At 53.8% G+C, this 18,518-nt stretch overlaps 1 protein-coding gene across 1 annotated transcript; it reads left to right on the plus strand.

The window, feature by feature from the left end:
* The first annotated feature begins 11,083 nt into the window (after positions 1-11,083).
* On the plus strand, positions 11,084-17,866 carry LOC141998843 (C-type lectin domain family 2 member D-like). Its single transcript, XM_074971819.1, has 4 exons — positions 11,084-11,308; positions 14,869-15,030; positions 15,947-16,050; positions 17,713-17,866. The coding sequence occupies exons 1-4, from the start codon at positions 11,084-11,086 to the stop codon at positions 17,864-17,866; spliced, it is 645 nt and encodes a 214-aa protein (XP_074827920.1).
* Positions 17,867-18,518: the final 652 nt, after the last annotated feature.

Raw genomic sequence — 18,518 nt, forward strand, 5'->3', positions numbered from 1 at the left:
CGATACCATCCAATTGCATCTACACTACCCCAAATTCGAACCAGTGAGGTCAATTTTACTGCTACTCCCTTCGCCGGGGAGGAGTACAGAAATTGATTTTAAGAGCCCTTTAAGTCAACAAAACGGGGTTGGTTGTGTGGACGGATTGAGTTTTAATGCTACCTAACACGGCTAAATTCGACCTAATTGCGTACGGTAGAGGAGGCCTAAGTTCAGAGAAGACTCTCGCCATTCTCTCTCTTGTAAGTCTACTGTTGAAACCACTTGGGTCATTAAACAATGTCATCCAGGCATCTGCTACAACAGGAGTAGATCTCTGATCCAAGGATAGCTTCTAGTGCTGGACAATCAATCAGAGAGATCCATTGAAAATCTGGAAGCAAAGACTTCAGTCCAGAAGTTGACTAATGAAGGTACTTATATTGACTCCATAAGTGAAGAGGACAAGAAGTGTTTGTTAAGCCAGGTGAAAAAGTACAGACTTGATTCTTACAAATCTGCAGTGGAGATTTCTGGATTCTACTCAACCTCCACGTAGCTTTTACAGATGCCTGTCTTATAAAAGATTGACAGTTGAGTGGAGTGAGGCACTCCCAGCAATGGGGCTGCCGTGTGCTCAGGACAGAAGAGAGAATTTTGAACACAGAGTGGAATATCATACCATGAACGAACGAAGATTTAACTTCAACTTCTTCATCATCACTAGTGGTTCGACCCGATCTTTGTGCTCTGTTTCCTAGGATGAAAGAAGCAGGAATTCATCTCTTGCTAATCTCAGTCACAACAGCTACAGCTGAGTGTTCTTTTTTCTCATTGAATAGAATTTTGTGTTCTGAAAGAAGTCACCTTCTGCCCGATCATGTCGCATATAATGAAGGACTGGAAGGAACGGACACACCAGAAGACACCAAAGAGTACCAAATTACCACAAGAAACTAAGACGGATGTAGATGTAGGCTTGAATAGCCAACTTTAATTTTTGTGATGATTTTAAAACATGAGTTAAATCTAATACAATAGTCATAAAACATTTTTCAGTTTTTATAATGGTGCCATACAGCCCACCTTTGCCCTCACTGTGTCAGCCCTCATCGGCCCTCATGCCCCACCCCCCCCAGAATATTCCAACACCCCCCATAATTTCAGTTCCTGGGAAAAAACACTGGCAAGTCCCTTTTTACCTGTGTGTTCCCAGGGCTGAGCGGATCTCACTGTCTGTGTTCTGCGGAGAGATGAGGCCCTGTCTCTGGTTCTGTGCTGGGGGAGACCTGGACAGTCTGGCTCAGCAGGAGGGAATTAAGGGGTGCCCTTGCTGCCAGAACACTAGGCTCAGTGGTATGTCAGCGTGTCAAGTGACCGTCCCCAGGGGGTCCCGAACAGAAAACCTCTTACACAGTCTGAACTGTTTATATTTTTAATGATTATTTCTGACGTTTGCCTTGAGTCTGGCACTGATAGCAAGGTTTTCAATGAGGACAGTTGATGTATCTTGGCTCTCTGCTCCGGTGGTTTTTGTTGGTTTTCTTCAGTCGTTTGGACAAGAGATTTGCATATTCTGCTGCTTCCTCCTCTTCCTTCTGAGTGAGTTGCTTTTCGAGAGCAAGAAGTCTGAGTGTCTCGGGCAGCCCTTGGGGAATTAGCAATGTTTGGTTCTTAGGAGCCTTGATCCAGAGTTTCTTGCCTTCCTTTCGCAGGGGTTTGCTCAGTATATATTGACCGACATCATCTGTTTTGGAATGGTAGAACAGCTGGCGGATTCTGCCAGCCCTCTTGGGACCAAGTCGAGGAGGCCCCAGGAATCCCCCACATCTGAATCTCCTCCTCCTCCTCCCATCCCCCCATCTCCTCGACCTCCATCTCCTCCTCCTCCCTTCCCCCCATCTCCTCCACATCGCTGCTGTTGGGGTCCTCCTGGAGCTGGGGCTTCGCTGGGGCACTGGCCCCTTGACCCCCAGCAGCACCTCCCTTAGCACCGCAGCAGGTGCAATCCAAAGGCAGAGCACGGCCAGGGGAGAAGGCAGAGCGCACAGAGACTTGTGCTGCTCGCACAGGCAGGAGCAAGGAGGCGAAAACCTCCCCCCAGTGACGCTGGGCCTGGCTCTGCTGCCATGAGGATGCCCCGTGGGCTGCGTTGCCTGGGCAAGGGGAGAAGCTGATGGCTCCATCTGCCGCCGGAGTGCCAAAGCAGCCCGAGCCTAGACCAACAGAGCCCGGCTCGCACAGGATCGGGGGCTCTTGAAGCGGGCTAAAAGCGAGTCCCGCCAGGAGCCCGGCTTTGGCTGAAGCCCGCTGGGCTGCTCTCGCAGCTGGCTCTGTCGGGTCAATGATCCCAGGGCGATCGGTGGGGTCCGTAACGTCGCCTCCAGCTCCCTAGGAGCCGCTCCCACGATCAAATCAGCCCCACTCGCTAAGAGCAATTTAAAATCAGCTTTTCCATTATACTTCAGTCACTTTCTAGGGGAAAGTGCGCGCTCCCTGGTTGACAGAACCCTTCAAACATCTTCACGTCCTACTAAAGCATTTACGACAAGCCGGGCCCGGCTCCCTAGCAGCGCCGAGCACCGCCCGCAGTCGCGGCCCTAGCCTCGTGGGCCGCTCCACCACTGTGACGAGGGGCTCAGTGCCAGCACGGGCCGCGGCCCCTTCTGCTAGGGAGGGACTAACTCCACCAGGAGCCAGGCCAGGCCAGAAGGTGAATGATGCCAGGCAGCTCTGCATCCCTAGGGGAGCGACAGGGTCCCATAATAACAATAGAGGTCAGGAGCCTAAATACCTTGTTGATCTGGGCCTGGGAGAGAGGAGACCAGGAGGAGCTTAGAGAGTGGAGTGTGTGAGGCTGATGAGAGATGGGGACAGGTGTGACACTTGTACCGGGACCCGGAGCTCAAAACGTTTGTAACTGGGGTGGAATGGAAGGGGTGGAGTTCCAGCAAACATGATGCACCCCAGATTTCTATAGACAGGCATGTAGAGTGCATGTGTGTCAGCAGAAGGCGAGGGGGTGGGAGGGATAGGTCAGTGGTTTGAGCATTGGCCTGCTAAACCCAGAGTTGTGAGTTCAATCCTTGAGGGGGCCATTTACAGATCTGGGGCAAAAACTGGGGATTGGTCCTGCTTTGAGCAGGGGGTTGGACTAGATGAGGTCCCTTCCAACCTTGATATTCTATGTGACCTGATTTCATATTCTTGCAACTGCATCCATGTTTTCTTTAACTGTGGCCTCATAGCAGGTAGGAATTTCCTCCCTACTGGGAGCGAGTGTAAGTTGGATCTTGCTGGGTAAAGCCAGTTTTTGGCCCCACCCTCCCACACTCCTGCTGCCTAAAGGAAGAACCAGTCTTGCTGCTCCCAGAGCATGAACAAATTCTGAAAAGTGCTCCCAAGGCAAGTTCCTTCCTGACCCTCGTTAGGTTGGATCGTGCCCTGAAGCATGAGGGTTTACAGTCCTTCCCAAATTTTTTAGTGATTACTAAAACAACCTTTAGTATCTAACTCTGGATACTCACCTCATCCAAATAAAATTATTCTGGGAATCTTGCCAAGTCCTTGGCCTCAACAACATCCTGGGGCAATGAGTTCTGCAGGCTAATTATGTATTATGTAGCAGAGCATTTCCTTTTATAGCATCATCTGCTTTTCATCTAATCCTTTATTCTACACTGATTTTTAAAACCCTGATCCACGGTTTGTTCCTTTCCTGCACAGCTGTGTTCATGGCACACGCTTATGGACCCAGCTACCTTCTTCCTCCAGTCTCACCCACCTCAAAGGGAATGATTCCTACCATCAATCCCGCATGGGGCTAACAGTGCCACTCTCGCATAAGGGGAAGGGACTGGCTTTGTATTCTGGGTTTGTACAGCACCTAGCACAACCCTGGTCCAGGCATGGGGCTCCTAAGAGCTGAAGTAATACAAAATCATAATAATAAATAATAATAATAATAATAAATAAGGGGTGTCAACGTTCCTCCCCCACTCTGAACTCTAGGGTACAGATGTGGGGACCTGCATGAAAACCTCCTAAGCTTACTTTTACCAGCTTAGGTTAAAACTTCCCCAAGGTACAAATTAATTTTATCCTTTGTCCTTGGAATATCCACTGCCACCACCAAACTCTAACTGGGTTTACTGGGAAACATAGTTTGGACACGTCTTTCCCCCCAAAATCCTCCCAACCCTTGCACCCCACTTCCTGGGAAAGGTTTGGTAAAAATCCTCACTAATTTGCATAGGTGACCACAGACCCAAACCCTTGGATCTGAGAACAATGAAAAAGCATTCAGTTTTCTTACAAGAAGACTTTTAATAGAAATACAAGTAAATAGAAGTAAAGGAATCACCTCTGTAAAATCAGGATGGTAGATACCTTACAGGGTAATTAGATTCAAAACATAGAGAATCCCTCTAGGCAAAACCTTAAGTTACAAAAAAGACACACAGACAGGAACAGTCATTCTATTCAGCACAGTTCTTTTCTCAGCCATTTAAAGAAATCATAATCTAACACGTACCTAGCTAGATTACTTACTAAAAGTTCTAAGACTCCATTCCTGGTCTATCCCCGGCAAAAGCAGCATACCAACAGACACAGACCCTTTGTTTCTCTCTCTCCTCCCAGCTTTTGAAAGTATCTTGTCTCCTCATTGGTCATTTTGGTCAGGTGCCAGCGAGGTTACCTTTAGCTTCTTAACCCTTTACAGGTGAGAGGATTTTTCCTCTGGCCAGGAGGGATTTTAAAGGGGTTTACCCTTCCCTTTATATTTATGACAAGGGGGCAGAAAAGTCTGATCGGATTCTCCCCTAAGCAGCTGGGAAATATCAGGCTTATTAATGTGCTAAAGAGACTGTGATGGCTACATTAAACAAATTTAAAAAAAAAAAACTTTCAGAGTGAACCTCTGTGTATTAAAAGGGAGGTGAATGACTTGGAAAAGTGCTGTGATTTTCACTCAGTGGCATGCAGTGGGCATGTGGTGCTGTGCCACAAGAACTGCATGCCCCAGGCTGTTAGACACTAACTCCAGACACTGCTAGAACATGATTCACCGTTTATTTAAAAGGGGGGACTTGTTTCTCGTGGGAGGAGATGGGTTAAACAAGAGAGAGACTCAAAATCAGTGTCTGAAATTTAACCCTTTCCGGGCCTTGAAGGAGACGCAGTTGGGTCACTTATAAATGACTGTGAGTGTTATGGTGGCACCTAGAGCTCAGCTCTTGAGGTCAGGGCTGCATTGTACTGAGCGCTGCACAGAGACACAGCGAGAGACAGTCCCATCCCCCGCTCGAGATCAGGGGCCCCTTATGCCAGGCTGGGGAGCAGGTCCCCTTGCCTTCAAACCCCTCTGCAAATGAGTAGGCAGCATGTGGAGCTGATTGATCTTTTTTGTTTTTTGTTTCAATTCAGTTCCTCCTGTGGGCGGGGGGAGGGAAATGGACAATTCATGAAATGGAGTCAGACTGATCTTTGAAAACAGCGTGAGAAAACTCAAACCCTGTAACTGCCATTTCTGGGTGGGATCTGGGGTCCCTCTGACCTCAGGGCCAGGGGGCACAGGAGGAGGAGGAGGGAAGGGTGGCGTGGCATTGATAGCCATGTAAACAGAGTATTAGGGAAGGTTTCTGGCTGTAAGAACCATAGCACAAAATGTCCACTGGAAACCAAAGGACAGCACTTTGCTCATCACAGAGAGCAGGGTTCCTCTTGAAAGCCTCCTATCTCCACACCCAGAGAATGGGCTGCATGCAGAGCAGACTCAGGAAAGGGGGTGGGGAGAACACGGGGGTGGGGGGGAGGAGAGAGATTGAAATTGAGGTGAGGAAAGGAAGGAGGGAGGACTGAGAAAAGGGGGAACAGGAGAAATACAGGAAGGGGACGGGGGAGAGAAAGAATTGGGATAGAAGCAGGAACTGGAGAAGGAAAGAGAGAGGAGAGGAGGGAGAAGAAGAAAAACCCGAAAGAATCAGGGAGAGAAAATAGGGAGCAGCCCCCAGCGACTGCGATAAAAAACCCCAGAGCTGGGAATGAACTCCGCATTCACGGCCCCTGGAATCAATGTGCACCTCTGAGAGGTGAAACACTGATGGGGGGTTGGGGGGTCAGATTGCACCCTTCAGCCTGGCCCCCCTCCATGCACCATGTAACCTAAACCAGCTCCCCACATCTGCCTGGAATCAGGGCCTGCAAACCCCAGCAGCCTCTCTCGCTCCCCCGTTCCCCGCACACTGCCCCCTAGGTCAAGTGGCTGCAACGCGGCTGTTAGCCCATCTTGGGTCTTTGTCCCAGCCCTGCAGCCAGCCAGCCACGGGCCCTACATAATCCAGCAGGTTTTGGTCATTGCCTGACTGCTGCATATGATCTGCATGCTCTGGTCCTCTTTGGCTCCTGGCAACCAGCAAGCAAGAAGTGGCCATGAGCCACAAGGCTCCTATCATGGCTTTAAATCACGGGCTTGACCCCCTGGGTCCTTTACTGCCGTGGCAGGTTGTTAGATACTGCAATGGCCCACGCTGTCTGTTCCCTGCTGCACACGTAGGAGGGGTGAACCAAAGGGCTCTGTCCCCTTGGCACACTTTGTGCTAATCTGATCAGTGTCGTGACAAATGTCCCGCCACGCTGGTAAAGTTTCATTCATTTCAACAGCGCATGTAGTTAAGGCTCTTGGTGCCTTGTCCAATCCCGGATCAGGATGCTAATAGAGTATATGGCCCCGCCCCTGTGTGTATTGCAGTCCCCTTGCGGCGGGCTTTTTGTGGGTTTTTCCTTGCACTAGCAATGGGGGAAGACATGATGTGTGTGAAGAGGGGAGTTCGGGCTCCCCCTCCTCAGCTAATGCACAGAGAGGGGGAGATGGAGCAGGGACCTGACCTGCAAGGAGTGCTGCAGCCATGAAGTCCCTGGACGAGGGAAGCTGTGATCTTCCTACGTAGCAGTGGCTTGTGAAACTGACTCCCAACCCCCTGCTCTGCAAAGGGGGACACAGGCTTGGGTGGAGATCAGAGGTTATTTGGGAGACCCTGATATGGCAGCAGCCCTATTGTTGTTTTTACAGCCCCCAAAGGTGGGCTAAAGGGCCTCCCAGGACACATGAATGATGTCCTATTATTTGCAGATTTAATAATTTTATTAAGATGATGTTGAAGTAAAAAGAAAACGGTACAGAATTTAAGCATAGAAGTTTCTGGTTATCAGGGAATAAGGTACAGATTATCAAGGGATGTGAAATTCAGTTTAGGAACAGATGGCATAAGGAATACATAATCTGCAATCTCCCCAATTGGGGGTAAAAGTTTAACGGGTCAAAATACAGACATTGAGATATGGGGTCATGTTGTTCATATAATGGCTATGTTCAGGTGTGGAGTATAATGAGTGGATACAATGATGAGAATGGATTTACCCTCATTTGGTGGGATTTATTCTTCAGTGATTTATGGTTCCCAGGAGAACAGAGTCCCATTGTGCTCGGTGCTGTGTCTGTATGTAGTAAGAGACTGTCTCTGCCCTGAAGAGCTGTGCTAGGTGCTGTAGAGACACTTAGTTAGAACTGCATGGTCTCTACCCTGAAGCTGGTATGATCCGGTTTCACATGTGTCACCAGGAAAGGGATGAACAAAATACCTGAAAGGAGGATAGGTGTGTTACTGCCTCAGTTTCCATAGACACAGTTTTTTTAGGTCTACTTCTGAGTCCTCAGCTTGCCTAATCCCTATGGTATATCACAGCCCCAGTGCATGAAATGCAGCCACCTCTGGGTTGGGGCAGCTGGCAATAGCCATGCAGCAGCGTTGCCCAGGGACTGCTTGCCAAGTACTGAAATATAACTGCCTCTGGGGTTGGGTGCAGCAGCTGGTTGACAGCCATATAGTAACAATGCGCAGCGATCGCTTGTCCAGTGCCGAAATGCAGCCATCTCTGGGGTGGGACTCATCAAATGTTTAAATGTATATCAACGTTTTTGCAAACATTTTTAGTTGCATTTTTTCACTTAGAACAAACTCAGGTTTTGGGTTAAAGGGGGTGGAGGCATGGAAGAGAGTATATAGTGAACAAAAGATTGATTTTAGAAGTGTCAGAACAATATTGTGAAACCAGGAAATTCCTATAGTCTTGATAATCTTTCACGAAAAACCCTTGCATTCCAAAAATAGTCACTTTTCTACAGACAATCTTTCCTTTGGAAAAGATTTTCAACCGTGTCTAGAAATCGCTCCCAGGTCAGTGTCTCTCTGAGTGTGGGGTGCACTCATTTGCCCTCCCCCTGGGCATGTGTATGAAGCACTCGTTAGAGGGGTACAGAAGAGGTATAAATAAAGATGATTAGGTCTTTAGGAATACACATGTGGACGTTGTGGGGGGAGAGAGACATGACTGATTGTATTGTCCTGAAGCAGTGCACAACTTCCAAAGATTTGGTGAATGCTTCTCTGGGGGAAGCAGTGAAACTGACGACACAGAGTGCTGTCAGTTGCACAAGGATAAAATGGGGAAACGTTGTGTGTGTTTAACCTCTTTCAATCAGTGGGCTCTTAAATGTTGCAAATAATCTCTAGCTCAACCAGAAGTTAGGGCCTTGAGGTGGGAGTCTCCCAAGTATGGTTTTCACTGCAAAAGTGTGTTTACACGGAGATAGCTAACTTGATGTAAAATCCTAGTGGAGACAAGGCACCAGTGGCTTTAACCTCAGTGTCACTTGTCCAGGTAAATTCCAGGCTGAGCGTATAGCATTCCTGGACTAGCTACATCAAGGTAAAAGACACCTCTCCCTCACCTCTACTAGTACTTTACATTGAGTTAGCCAGCTGAGTGTAAACACATACTTTTTGAGCTGGGAGGTTGATTTTTTTGTTTTTGTTTTGCTGCTTTTTGGTGGTGGTGGGGGGGGAGGGCACTGAAGCCATAATAGTGGCATTTTCTAGCCTGTGTTATTTGTATTACTGTAGCACATAGGAGCCCCAGTCATGGATCAGGACCCGATTGTGCTAGGTGCTGTACAAAACAGTACAAAAGACAGTCCCTGCCCCAAAGAGTTGACAATCTAAGTATAAGACAAGAGACAGATGCAGACAGACAGACAGGGGAGTGGAAGGAAATAATGAGACTGTATTGATCGGTATGATAGGCAGTGGTCTCAGCACCCCAGCAGACAGGCTGTTGAATTTTTGGTAGACACCAGGGCAAAGAAGAGCTTTGATTTGGGAATTGGAGATGGATAATGAGGTAGGTTTGCAAATGTTTAAGGGGCTCTCCTCCCCAGCATGAAGGGCATGTGGCAGAAAGCATGAAGGTGGTTGTCTGAAAATTTAACAAGTGGGTGTTGCTGGCAGCATGGACCCGATTGGAGGTGGGAGTCAACACCTTGGTACAGTGAATGAGAGATGTCCGGTTGGGAGAGGACAGTACGTGAAGGGCCTTGAAAGCGAAGACAAGCAGCTTCTGTTTGACGCAATAGAGAAGGATGAGCCAGTGGAGGGATGCAAAGAGGGGTGACATGGTGAAAGCAGCGGGCTAGGAGAATGATCTTTGCAGCTTGCAGCAATATTCTGAATGGATCTGAGCTGGGGAAGAGGGAGAAGAGAAGCATATGGCGGTAACTGAGATGTGATGTGATCAGAGCCTCGATGGGAATTTTAGCTGTGTGGATGGAGAGGAAAGGCTGTATCTTAGAGATGTTATGCAGGAAAACTCCACAAGACTTAAGCACAGCCCTGGACATGAGGACCTAGAGCAGAGGTGGGCAAAGTACGGCCCGCGGGCCACATCCAGCCTGCGGGACTGTCCTGCCTGGCCCCTGAGCTCCCGGCAGGGGAGGCTAGCCCCAGGTCCCTCCCTGCTGTCCCCCCGCCCCTGCAGCCTCACCTCACTGCGCCGTCGGCGCTCTGGCCTTCTGCTCCTACCGGGCAGCGTGGCTGCAAGCTCCTGCTGCTCTGAGCAGCGTGGTAAGCGGGTGGGGAGGTTGGATAAGGGGCAGTCAGGGGACAGGGGGCAGTTGGACGGGGTGGAGGTTCTGGGGGGGGCGGTCAGGGGATGGGGAACAGAGGGGGTTGGATAGGTGTGGGAATCCCGGGGGGGAGCTGTCAGGGAGCAGGGGTGTGGACAGGGGTCGGGGCACTCAGGGGACAGGGGTTGGTTAGGGGATGGGGTCCCAGAGGGGGCGGTTAGGGATGGGGGTCAATCAGGGGGCAGGAAGTGGGAGGGGGTGGATAGGGGGTGGGGGCCAGGCTACTTGGGGAATCACAGCCTTCCCTACTCGGCCCTCCATGCCATTTTGCAACCCCGATGTGGCCCTTGGGCCAAAAAGTTTGCCCACCCCTGACCTAGAGAGAGGTGTGAGTGGAAGATGACAGGTTATAGGCCTGAGTGACAGGCAGGATGCTGGCGTTGTCCACAGCGATGGAGAAAGGAGGTAACAGAGAGGGCTTGGACAGGAGGGGAGAGATAGAGAGCTCTGCTTTAGCCATGTTGGGCTTGAGCTGACAGGTAGGTAGGCACAAGGAGATGTCCCAGAGACAGGCTGAGGTGTTCATTTGGCCAGCAGGAGATGGGGCTGGTGCAGAGAGGCAAATGGGTGAGTTGTCAGCATCAAGAGGGGAGTTGAATTTGTGTTTACAGAGGAGACAACCCAGAGACGAGGGGCAGAGGGAGAAGAGAACAGAAGAGGGAGGCTGGCCATAAACCATGTCACATTTACTGGTGTTTTTTTTTTCTCAAGACCTCCCCCCTCCTTGTAACACACTGTTACACCGCAACAAACCAGTAAGGACCCTCCCCGCCCCATGTGTTTATATACTATTTGGTCAGCCCCAGGGGACCAAGGACAGAGCCCTTGGAAGGGCCCCGGAGAGCTGGCAGGAGGGGGAAGCAGCGATCAGAGGGGTCGGGGGTGGGGGGAGCAGGGGAGGGCAGAGGGAGGACAAGGTTTCAGGAGGAGCCCGGGCAGGGCGGGCAGGCCAGGGAGGGCGAGGACTGAGCCCCGATCGGAGCTTTGCCCGGGGCTGGGCGGGACGCCGCTGGGGCACCCGGCCAGCCCGGGAGAGGGGGGAAGGTTTGTGGGGAGCGGAGCGGCCGGGAGTCGCGGGGTTACATGGAGACGGGGCTGAGGGCGGGGATCGGCCGCTGTTGCGGTGACACCCGGGCACGGACGTTTCCGCTGCTCAGACCCACGTGGGAACGAAGTGGGCGCGGGGGTCACAGGGAAGCCGGTCGCTCTGCGGCTGCGAACTCACCCGGCGGGACCCGCTGCGAGCCCGCCTGGCTGCTGGGCCCTCAGCTCCTGCCCCGGCTGCGGCGCCGGGCGCTCTTCCCGCGGGTGAGACGCGCCGGGTCCCAGGGGTCCCTGCCCGGGGCGTGGGTGGGCGGGTGCTGCTGGCTGCTGGGCGGTGGCTCGCTCGCTGCGCGGCGGGGTTTGCGGGCCGGTTCCAGCCACGGCCGGGCTGGGGCGAGGGGGACCGCGGGCCCGAATGGGGTCGGGCGGGGGCCCGAATGGGGAGGGGGAGGGGCTGGGGACTGTAGGGGGGGAGCCGGGGCTGGAGGGGGAGGGGCCGTGGCCCCAATGGGGTGCGGGGCTCGGGCTCGGGGACCAAATGGGGAGGGGCCGGGGAGGGGGTCGGCTCGGGGCTGAGGACCGAATGGGGAGCGGGAGGGGCCGGGGACCGGAGGGGGAGGGGCCGGAGCCCGAATGGGTGGCGGGGCTCGGGCTCGGGGCTGGGGACCGCATGGGGGGCGGGGCTCCGAATGGGGGGCGGGGCTCCGAATGGGGGGCGGGGCTCGGGGACCAAATGGGGGCGGGGCTCCGAAGGGGGGCGGGGCTTGGGCGGGGGCTGGGGACCGCATGGGGAGGGCAGCGCGGCGGCGGGGGCCGGTCCTTGGCCAAAGGGCGGGGATTCTGAGCCAAAGGGGGGTGATTCGGGGGGCGGGCCCGGGCCGAAGGGCGGGGGGGGGTTCGGGAGAGCCCCCCCGGAAGGGAAAGAAGGGGCTGGGCAGAGGAGCGCCGGCCGCTGGTTCAAGTCCCGCCCTTCAAGGAGGGGGCTGGGACAGGGACAGGGCTGTTTCGAGCCCCATCCCCTCCCCTTCTGATATCCGACTCACACTTACTTCTAGGAGGATTGTGTGTGTGAGGAGGGTCTTCTCCCCCACCCGGGTGCCTGTCACGGGTGGGCGGGGCCTGTAGCAGATCAGGTCTCTGAGGCCCTGGGGGGCGGAGGGGCTGATGGGAGTTAAGGGGGTTTAAGCATCATGGCACCGCCTCTGGCAGGGGGTTGGGCTGCTGGGCAGGGAACAAGAAACCACAGATGGCCTCCCCCACCCCTGACCTGTCCTGCTTGGTCCGTCTCAGTTTCACATCGGCTGGAGATTCTGGAGCAGGGACGGGGAGCCAGGGCCAGGACCTCTGCCTCGGCTTTGCTGCTGGCAAATCGGACCCACTCAGACAGAGAGGAGCCGACCCCAGCCCAGCACCTGCAGCAGTGTGTGTGGCCTGAGTGTCACTGAGAGAGACAATGGGGCCAGCAGCTGGGTTGCTGAGAGCGAAGAGCCGCTGCAGGAGTTGTGTGTTAATGGCAATGGACACCTGGAGACTGGAGGGAACCCAGGTAATGGGGCATCTCTGCCTGGGGGCAGGCTGGAGATAGACACTGAGACTGCCCGGGGTGCTGGAAGGGGGCATGGCCCTCCCACTTCTTGTCACTGGCCCCGCCCCTCCCCCTCCTCTTCCCCCTGAGGTCACCCCACCCCACCTCTGGGTGGCAGCTGGAGTCCAGGCAGTTGCAGGGGGCTGTGGATGAACCTCCAGTTGCCTGGGGTGGGGGGTGGAGAGCAGCCCCTGGTCCGTATCCCTCCCCCCAGGCTCCCTGCCCTGAGCCCTTTGCCTTCCCTGTGTTGCTCTGAGGTTACCAGCCTGGCCTTCCTGGATCTTCAGGTCACGCCTGTGGCCGGGCGGCAGGTGCTGCCATGTTATTGAAATGAGCCGTAGAACTCAGTCTAGACCCCTCCACCAGCGCAGTGTGGAAACCCCCCAATCGCTGAGCTTGGCCATGAAGGGTCCCTTAGCACCATTCACTCCCCCGAGCTGCACAGATGGCGTGTGCTCGTGCAGAGGGCGTCTGTTTGCGGTGAACACGAACCCTGCTGTATCCCCCAGTCATCTGGGGCAGGGGGTGCTGGAGACTGTCGGGGGTGGGATTTCTCTATTGCCCTGGGATCTGATCACTGGGCCCCAGGAGGGTTTAGCAGCTGGCAGAGGGGATTGAATCCAGGTCTGTCTGCATTAAGAATCCTCTGTGCCGATGTCATGACGTCCTTGCAGTTGAATTGGTGCAAACCGCTAAAGTAGACGCACTGCACTGGTGCACAAAGGAGCTTGCCTTGGTGCAGTTCGCTGGAGGAAGTTACCAGAGCGAGCCACACTGCTCCAGCGCATCTCCAGGAGGTGTTTGCCCGGATGTCACTGAGTCACTGTGATTATACTGGTGCAGATTGCTCTGATACAGATGGGCCCTGAATCCCAGCTCCCTGCTGTAATGGCAGGCTGTTGCAATGGGCAGCATTGGCTCTGACTGTGTAAGGTGGGAATCTGTGAACTTAGGGTTGGTTACACACCTGCAGGTGCAGGGAGCTCTGCAGAATATGTGGCATCTGACCTGGAGATGGATGGTGGAGACAGCCTGTGCCATCAACTGTTAGTCACTGACTTCTCTGCTCAGTTCAGTAGGGCAGGGGTGTGGGCTACCGTGCACTGGACAGTTAAATCTACAGGGTCAGACATGCCTTGTGCGTGAGGTGAACACATGCTCGTTTTCTGATCACCGCTGCCACGTTTCCTAACTCTTCCAGACTTAGAGTGTCTGTTCCTCGCTGAGCACCAGCCACATGGGAAGGCTTGAAAACCAGCTACTGAGTTACTGTGGTGCAAAAAAAAGTGATGTGCTCAAAAACATCTGAAGGGGTTTGAGTCCGACTCCTCTCAACTAGACAGGCCTTTCAGATCCTCTTTGGGGTCACTTATGGGTGACCCCACTGCTGCTCTTTCATGGCTCTGAAAGGGTTACACTGCGGTGAGGGCTTCCAGAAAGTGCCTTTCTTGCTGCTGTGTTTGGGGAAAGAAAAGTCTGCAGGTAGGAGGTGAATTAAGTTCCATCATTCCTGGCCCACAGTGCAACAGGTCACTTCTGGTTGCTGTGGTTTCTGGCGCCCCCTTGTGGCTTTCATGTCCCTGCGTGAAAGTTCCCACGTTCTTCTCAGTTGTTCACGGGCTGTTTGTTGCTAGGTTGAACGTCCAGCTGTTGATCTTGTGCCTGGGGTGAAATGCTCTGAGCTGTGTCAGTCCCTCCCAGGCTGGGAGTGTCCCTGGAATCCTTCTTGCCAGGCAAGTTTACTGTGACTAACGTCTCCGTCCCCCTGCGTCTGATTGCCGTGGACCAGCCCTAGCTGGGGGTCCCAGTAGGCTTGGCAAGCCGGTCAATTGACTGCCTGTTTGGCCGCAGTCAAATACTCCAGCGAGAGCCCTGGGGGTAGGAGGCAGCCTGCCTTTCGGATTGCGTCTTGGAGCCTCGCTGGTGTTTTTCAGAACTTGGTTTCATTGTTTTGCCTTTTTTTTCTGAGTTAAAATAACTCAGTGAAATACATTTTTAAAAAATTAGGTAGATCCATATCTATCTAAAGCTAAACCTACTGGAGACAGTAACGTCTTGCTCTTTTTTGTTCCTGGCGGGAGGTAACCAATTCTGATAAATTGGTATTTTAAAATATCTGACCACTCTTTGACAGATTTGACTGGTCAGTTGACCAATTTTTATACCAGTCAAATGCCCAATTCTAGATGCAACTCTTACCCTCCATGTGACTGTCTCATTCTCAGTGCTGACCTCTAAGCTTTCATCAGCTGATCGGTGCCCCTCGTGCCCAGACAGCTGGATGGGATACCGAGGGAAATGCTACTATTTCTCAGAGACGAAAGGGAGCTGGACTGACAGCCGGAGCCGCTGCTCTGCACCGGGTGCCTCCCTGGCTGGGATCGACAGTGAGCAGGAAATGGTGAGAGATTCTCGAATTGCCATACACTGATCTTGGCACAGCGGTGGCTGCTGCAGTAGGACCTGGGCTCTGCCCCGTGGGGTGAGGAGCAGCTCTGACCCCTCCCGTGCTGGGAGGCCAGAGTGAATGAACTTCCAGCAGCTGAACGCCAGCCCTGGCTGGGCCCAGGGCCCTACTGTCTGTGTGTGATCACAGGGATTGCCCATTCTCCGCTGCCCCCCTCCCCAAATAGGGAGACAGCTTCTGTCTAGGGCAGGGCTGGCTCAGGCATCTCCTGGCCTGCTGGCTGCTGGAGTGGGACTGAGAACCCAGCCAGTGCTCCTGTTGTGGGGATGGGAAAGGAGCAGCCAGCTGGGGAGGGGATCCTCTCACATTGACCCCTCCCACTTCAGCTTGACTCGCTCCCTCCTCCTGCCTTGCTGTGATGAGCGGGGGCTGATCTGTGAGAAGAGACGTCTCTGCAGAGAGCTCAGACCCAGCAGCTGCCCCCAGCCCAGGGGGACTTGGGGTGCGGGTGACTGGGAGCACCGGGGTGGGGCTGCTCTGTGCAGGGGGAGGGTTAATACTGCCTGGGTGATCTTGTACTTTGCAAAAGGCAGGGGAACACCCCCCCCCCAAAATAAACTGAGCACTCTTCAATATGGGGGGAGGGGTAGCTCAGTGGTTTGAGCATTGGCCTGCTAAACCCCGGGTTGTGAGTTCAATTCTTGAGGGGGCCATTTAGGGATATGGGGCAAAAATCTGTTGGGTGATTTAATTGGGGATGGGGGTGGGACTAGAAGATCTCCTGAGGTCCCTTCCAACCCTGACACTCTATGAATATGCGGCTGGGATTCTCTGCGGCACAGAGCCCTGGAGGGGTGGGGGAAGCACCGGAGCTGGGGCTGATACCTGCTGTCCCTCGGCTTTCTTTAAGGCATTCCTGCTGCGCCATAAGGGTGTCCGGGACCACTGGATCGGCCTCCGGAGGGAGCAGGGTCAGGCCTGGAAATGGGCCAACGGCACCGAATTCAACCACCTGTGAGTCTCTCTCACCCTCTGGACTAATGCCCTGGGCCTGGGGATGCTGGTGTCTGAGCTGTTTGAGTTCAGGGAGATCCACCATTCAGTGCTGGTGAAACAACCAGACCCGGCCCTGGTCCGTTCGCGTCCTGCGTGTATCGGAGAGCGACGGGAGCCGGCGTGTCCCTGAGCTCTCGGCCCCTCCCCGCAGCACGGTGCTGGGCCGGAGACAGAGCCCGCCATAGCCAGAGGTGCCCTCGCAGCCCGCTGGGATTTCAGCGGGGACACTCGCTGTTCTCCCCCAGCCCTCTTCAGCAAGGTCCATGGGGTGTCTGACCCTCCCCCACCCGGGGAAAGGAGGCAGCAGGGAGCTCAGGTTAACAGTGGCTGCTGGAGAGGGCAGCATGCCGAGCACTGCATGGCAGGTGCAGGTCCCGCTGGGGATTGCAGCCGGCAGGTTTGAGTGACTTGGCTGGTGAGGCCTCTGAATCCGCAGCAAGGCACGGATGTTAAAGGAGCCTGCGGTTCACAGGTGCTGCACGCCTGGGGCTCCCACTGGAACGGGGTACAGTAGTGATGGCTGCCCAGCCAACACCCCGCGATGGGTTTCAGTGGGCTCCAAGTGTGATCACAAAACCAGTGCTGCTTGAGCCCGGAGCAGGGTTTGAACCCTGGGACTTCAGGACTAGAAGCATGAGCCTCTGCCATAGGAGCGAAAGAATCCACTTCCTTAACTGAAAACCCCCCCGATTGATAAAGCTCTTTTGCAGGCCAGCCATTAGAGGGGGATGGAGACCCCCCCACTTCCCTGGTCTGGGTTACTTCAGTACTTTGAAAAATCAGGCTCTTATGGCGCTGGGTCAGGGCTCCCCAATGGACAGTCCCCATTCTGCTGTATTGGACCCAACCTTTGGATCCCACCTGCTTCCAGCCTCACTGGGTCTGAATAGCCACCAGACACTGTCCCGAGTTTGGGCCTCTGTGGTACTCTCCTGGGGTACAGATTCCCTGTCTGGTACGCTCCTTAGGATGTGGGACCCTGCAGATCAGCTGCTGTAGGACCCAAAACCAGGGCTGAACCCTCCCAAACCTCCCGAGAGGCATGTTGTCCCTAGAACTCCACCCTCCACTCCAGATGAACTCTGGGAGGGTCACGTGAGGGTTACAAACAAGGAACACATGCTTTCACAAAGGAACTTCTTCAACACTCTCTTTTTTCCCCCATCCCCAATGGAAAGCTCAAGAGTTATAGATCAATGGAAAAGGAAACCCCTGAATGCAATTTCCTCTTTCAGTGTCATCTTGGTTCTGCTTCGTGTGTTTCAAGGAGGCGAGATCCCTCCTGCCCCCGGCTTTTCCTGCTTGGTCGTCTGGTTCTGGTGATGGTCTGCCCCTCTTGTTAGAGGACCGGTCCCTTTTGACAGTCAGTCTAACAAATTCTCTCCGTCCTGCTGGGGACTTTCCATTCTCCAGCACCCCTGTGGGCTGCTCAGCATAGAGGGTCAGGAACAGTCAGTGGTTCTGCAAAGCCCCCGCTGTCCTGAGCTCTGCTCCTGAGGGGCTGGGAGAGTAGCTGCTCCGCACTCAGGCCTGCACTGTGGAGAACGGCTCCCCTGGCTAGGACTGGTATGAAATGCCCGGCCTCTGCCTGACTGCAGCTCCCTGGCTTCTGTGTTGCAGGTTTCAGATAAGAGGAGGAGGTGACTGCGCGTATCTGAAGGACGAGAAAGGGGTCAGCAGCTCACGGTGCTACATGGGAAGACGGTGGATCTGTAGCAAACCTGAGGTGTATGTGATGGGAAAAGAGACTGCACTGGAAGGGGGCTTGAAATGAGACTCTAGAAATTACACTGATCCAACTCACACCTACTTGAACGAGCCAAGTCCCCATTCGTCAGCCTGGCCAGGATCTCAAAATCAGGCAGCGGGGCCCTCAAGCAATAAGTGTGTCTCGTTTAAACTGTGGATTCTTCGTACCTGCCTTCTGCTTTTGAACCTTTAAACTCAGGGTCACCTTGCCAAGCTTTTCTCTGCAGCTGAGAGGGAGTGGTCTCCTGAGAAGGAGTCTCAGCCACACGCTGGGGAAATGAGAGAAGGGAAGGCCTTGTTCGTTTAGACTCCAGAACAGCATTTCTCAAATGCAGCCACCCGCTGAGTGTTTTGCAGCCACAAGAGCCTTCAAAGTGCCCCAACAATCGCTGAGATGTTAAGTATTAAAGGTGCCTTCTAAATGCCATAAATCCCAGTGCGCGCTCCCTTTTACATAGCACCATGCCGGCAGAGCTGAGCTACATCGGTGTGGTTTTCTTTCAAGTCACAAAGTGTATTCTTTGGCTAAGAACATAAGAACGGCCAGACTGGGTCAGAGCAAAGGTCCATCCAGCCCAGTATCCTGTCTGCTGACAGCGGCCAACGCCAGGCGCCCTAGAGGGAGTGAACCTAACAGGCAATGATCAAGTGATCTCTCTCCCGCCATCCATCTCCAC

The sequence above is a fragment of the Natator depressus genome, chromosome 14 (assembly GCF_965152275.1).
Source record: "Natator depressus isolate rNatDep1 chromosome 14, rNatDep2.hap1, whole genome shotgun sequence".
NCBI classification, from domain to species: domain Eukaryota; kingdom Metazoa; phylum Chordata; order Testudines; family Cheloniidae; genus Natator; species Natator depressus.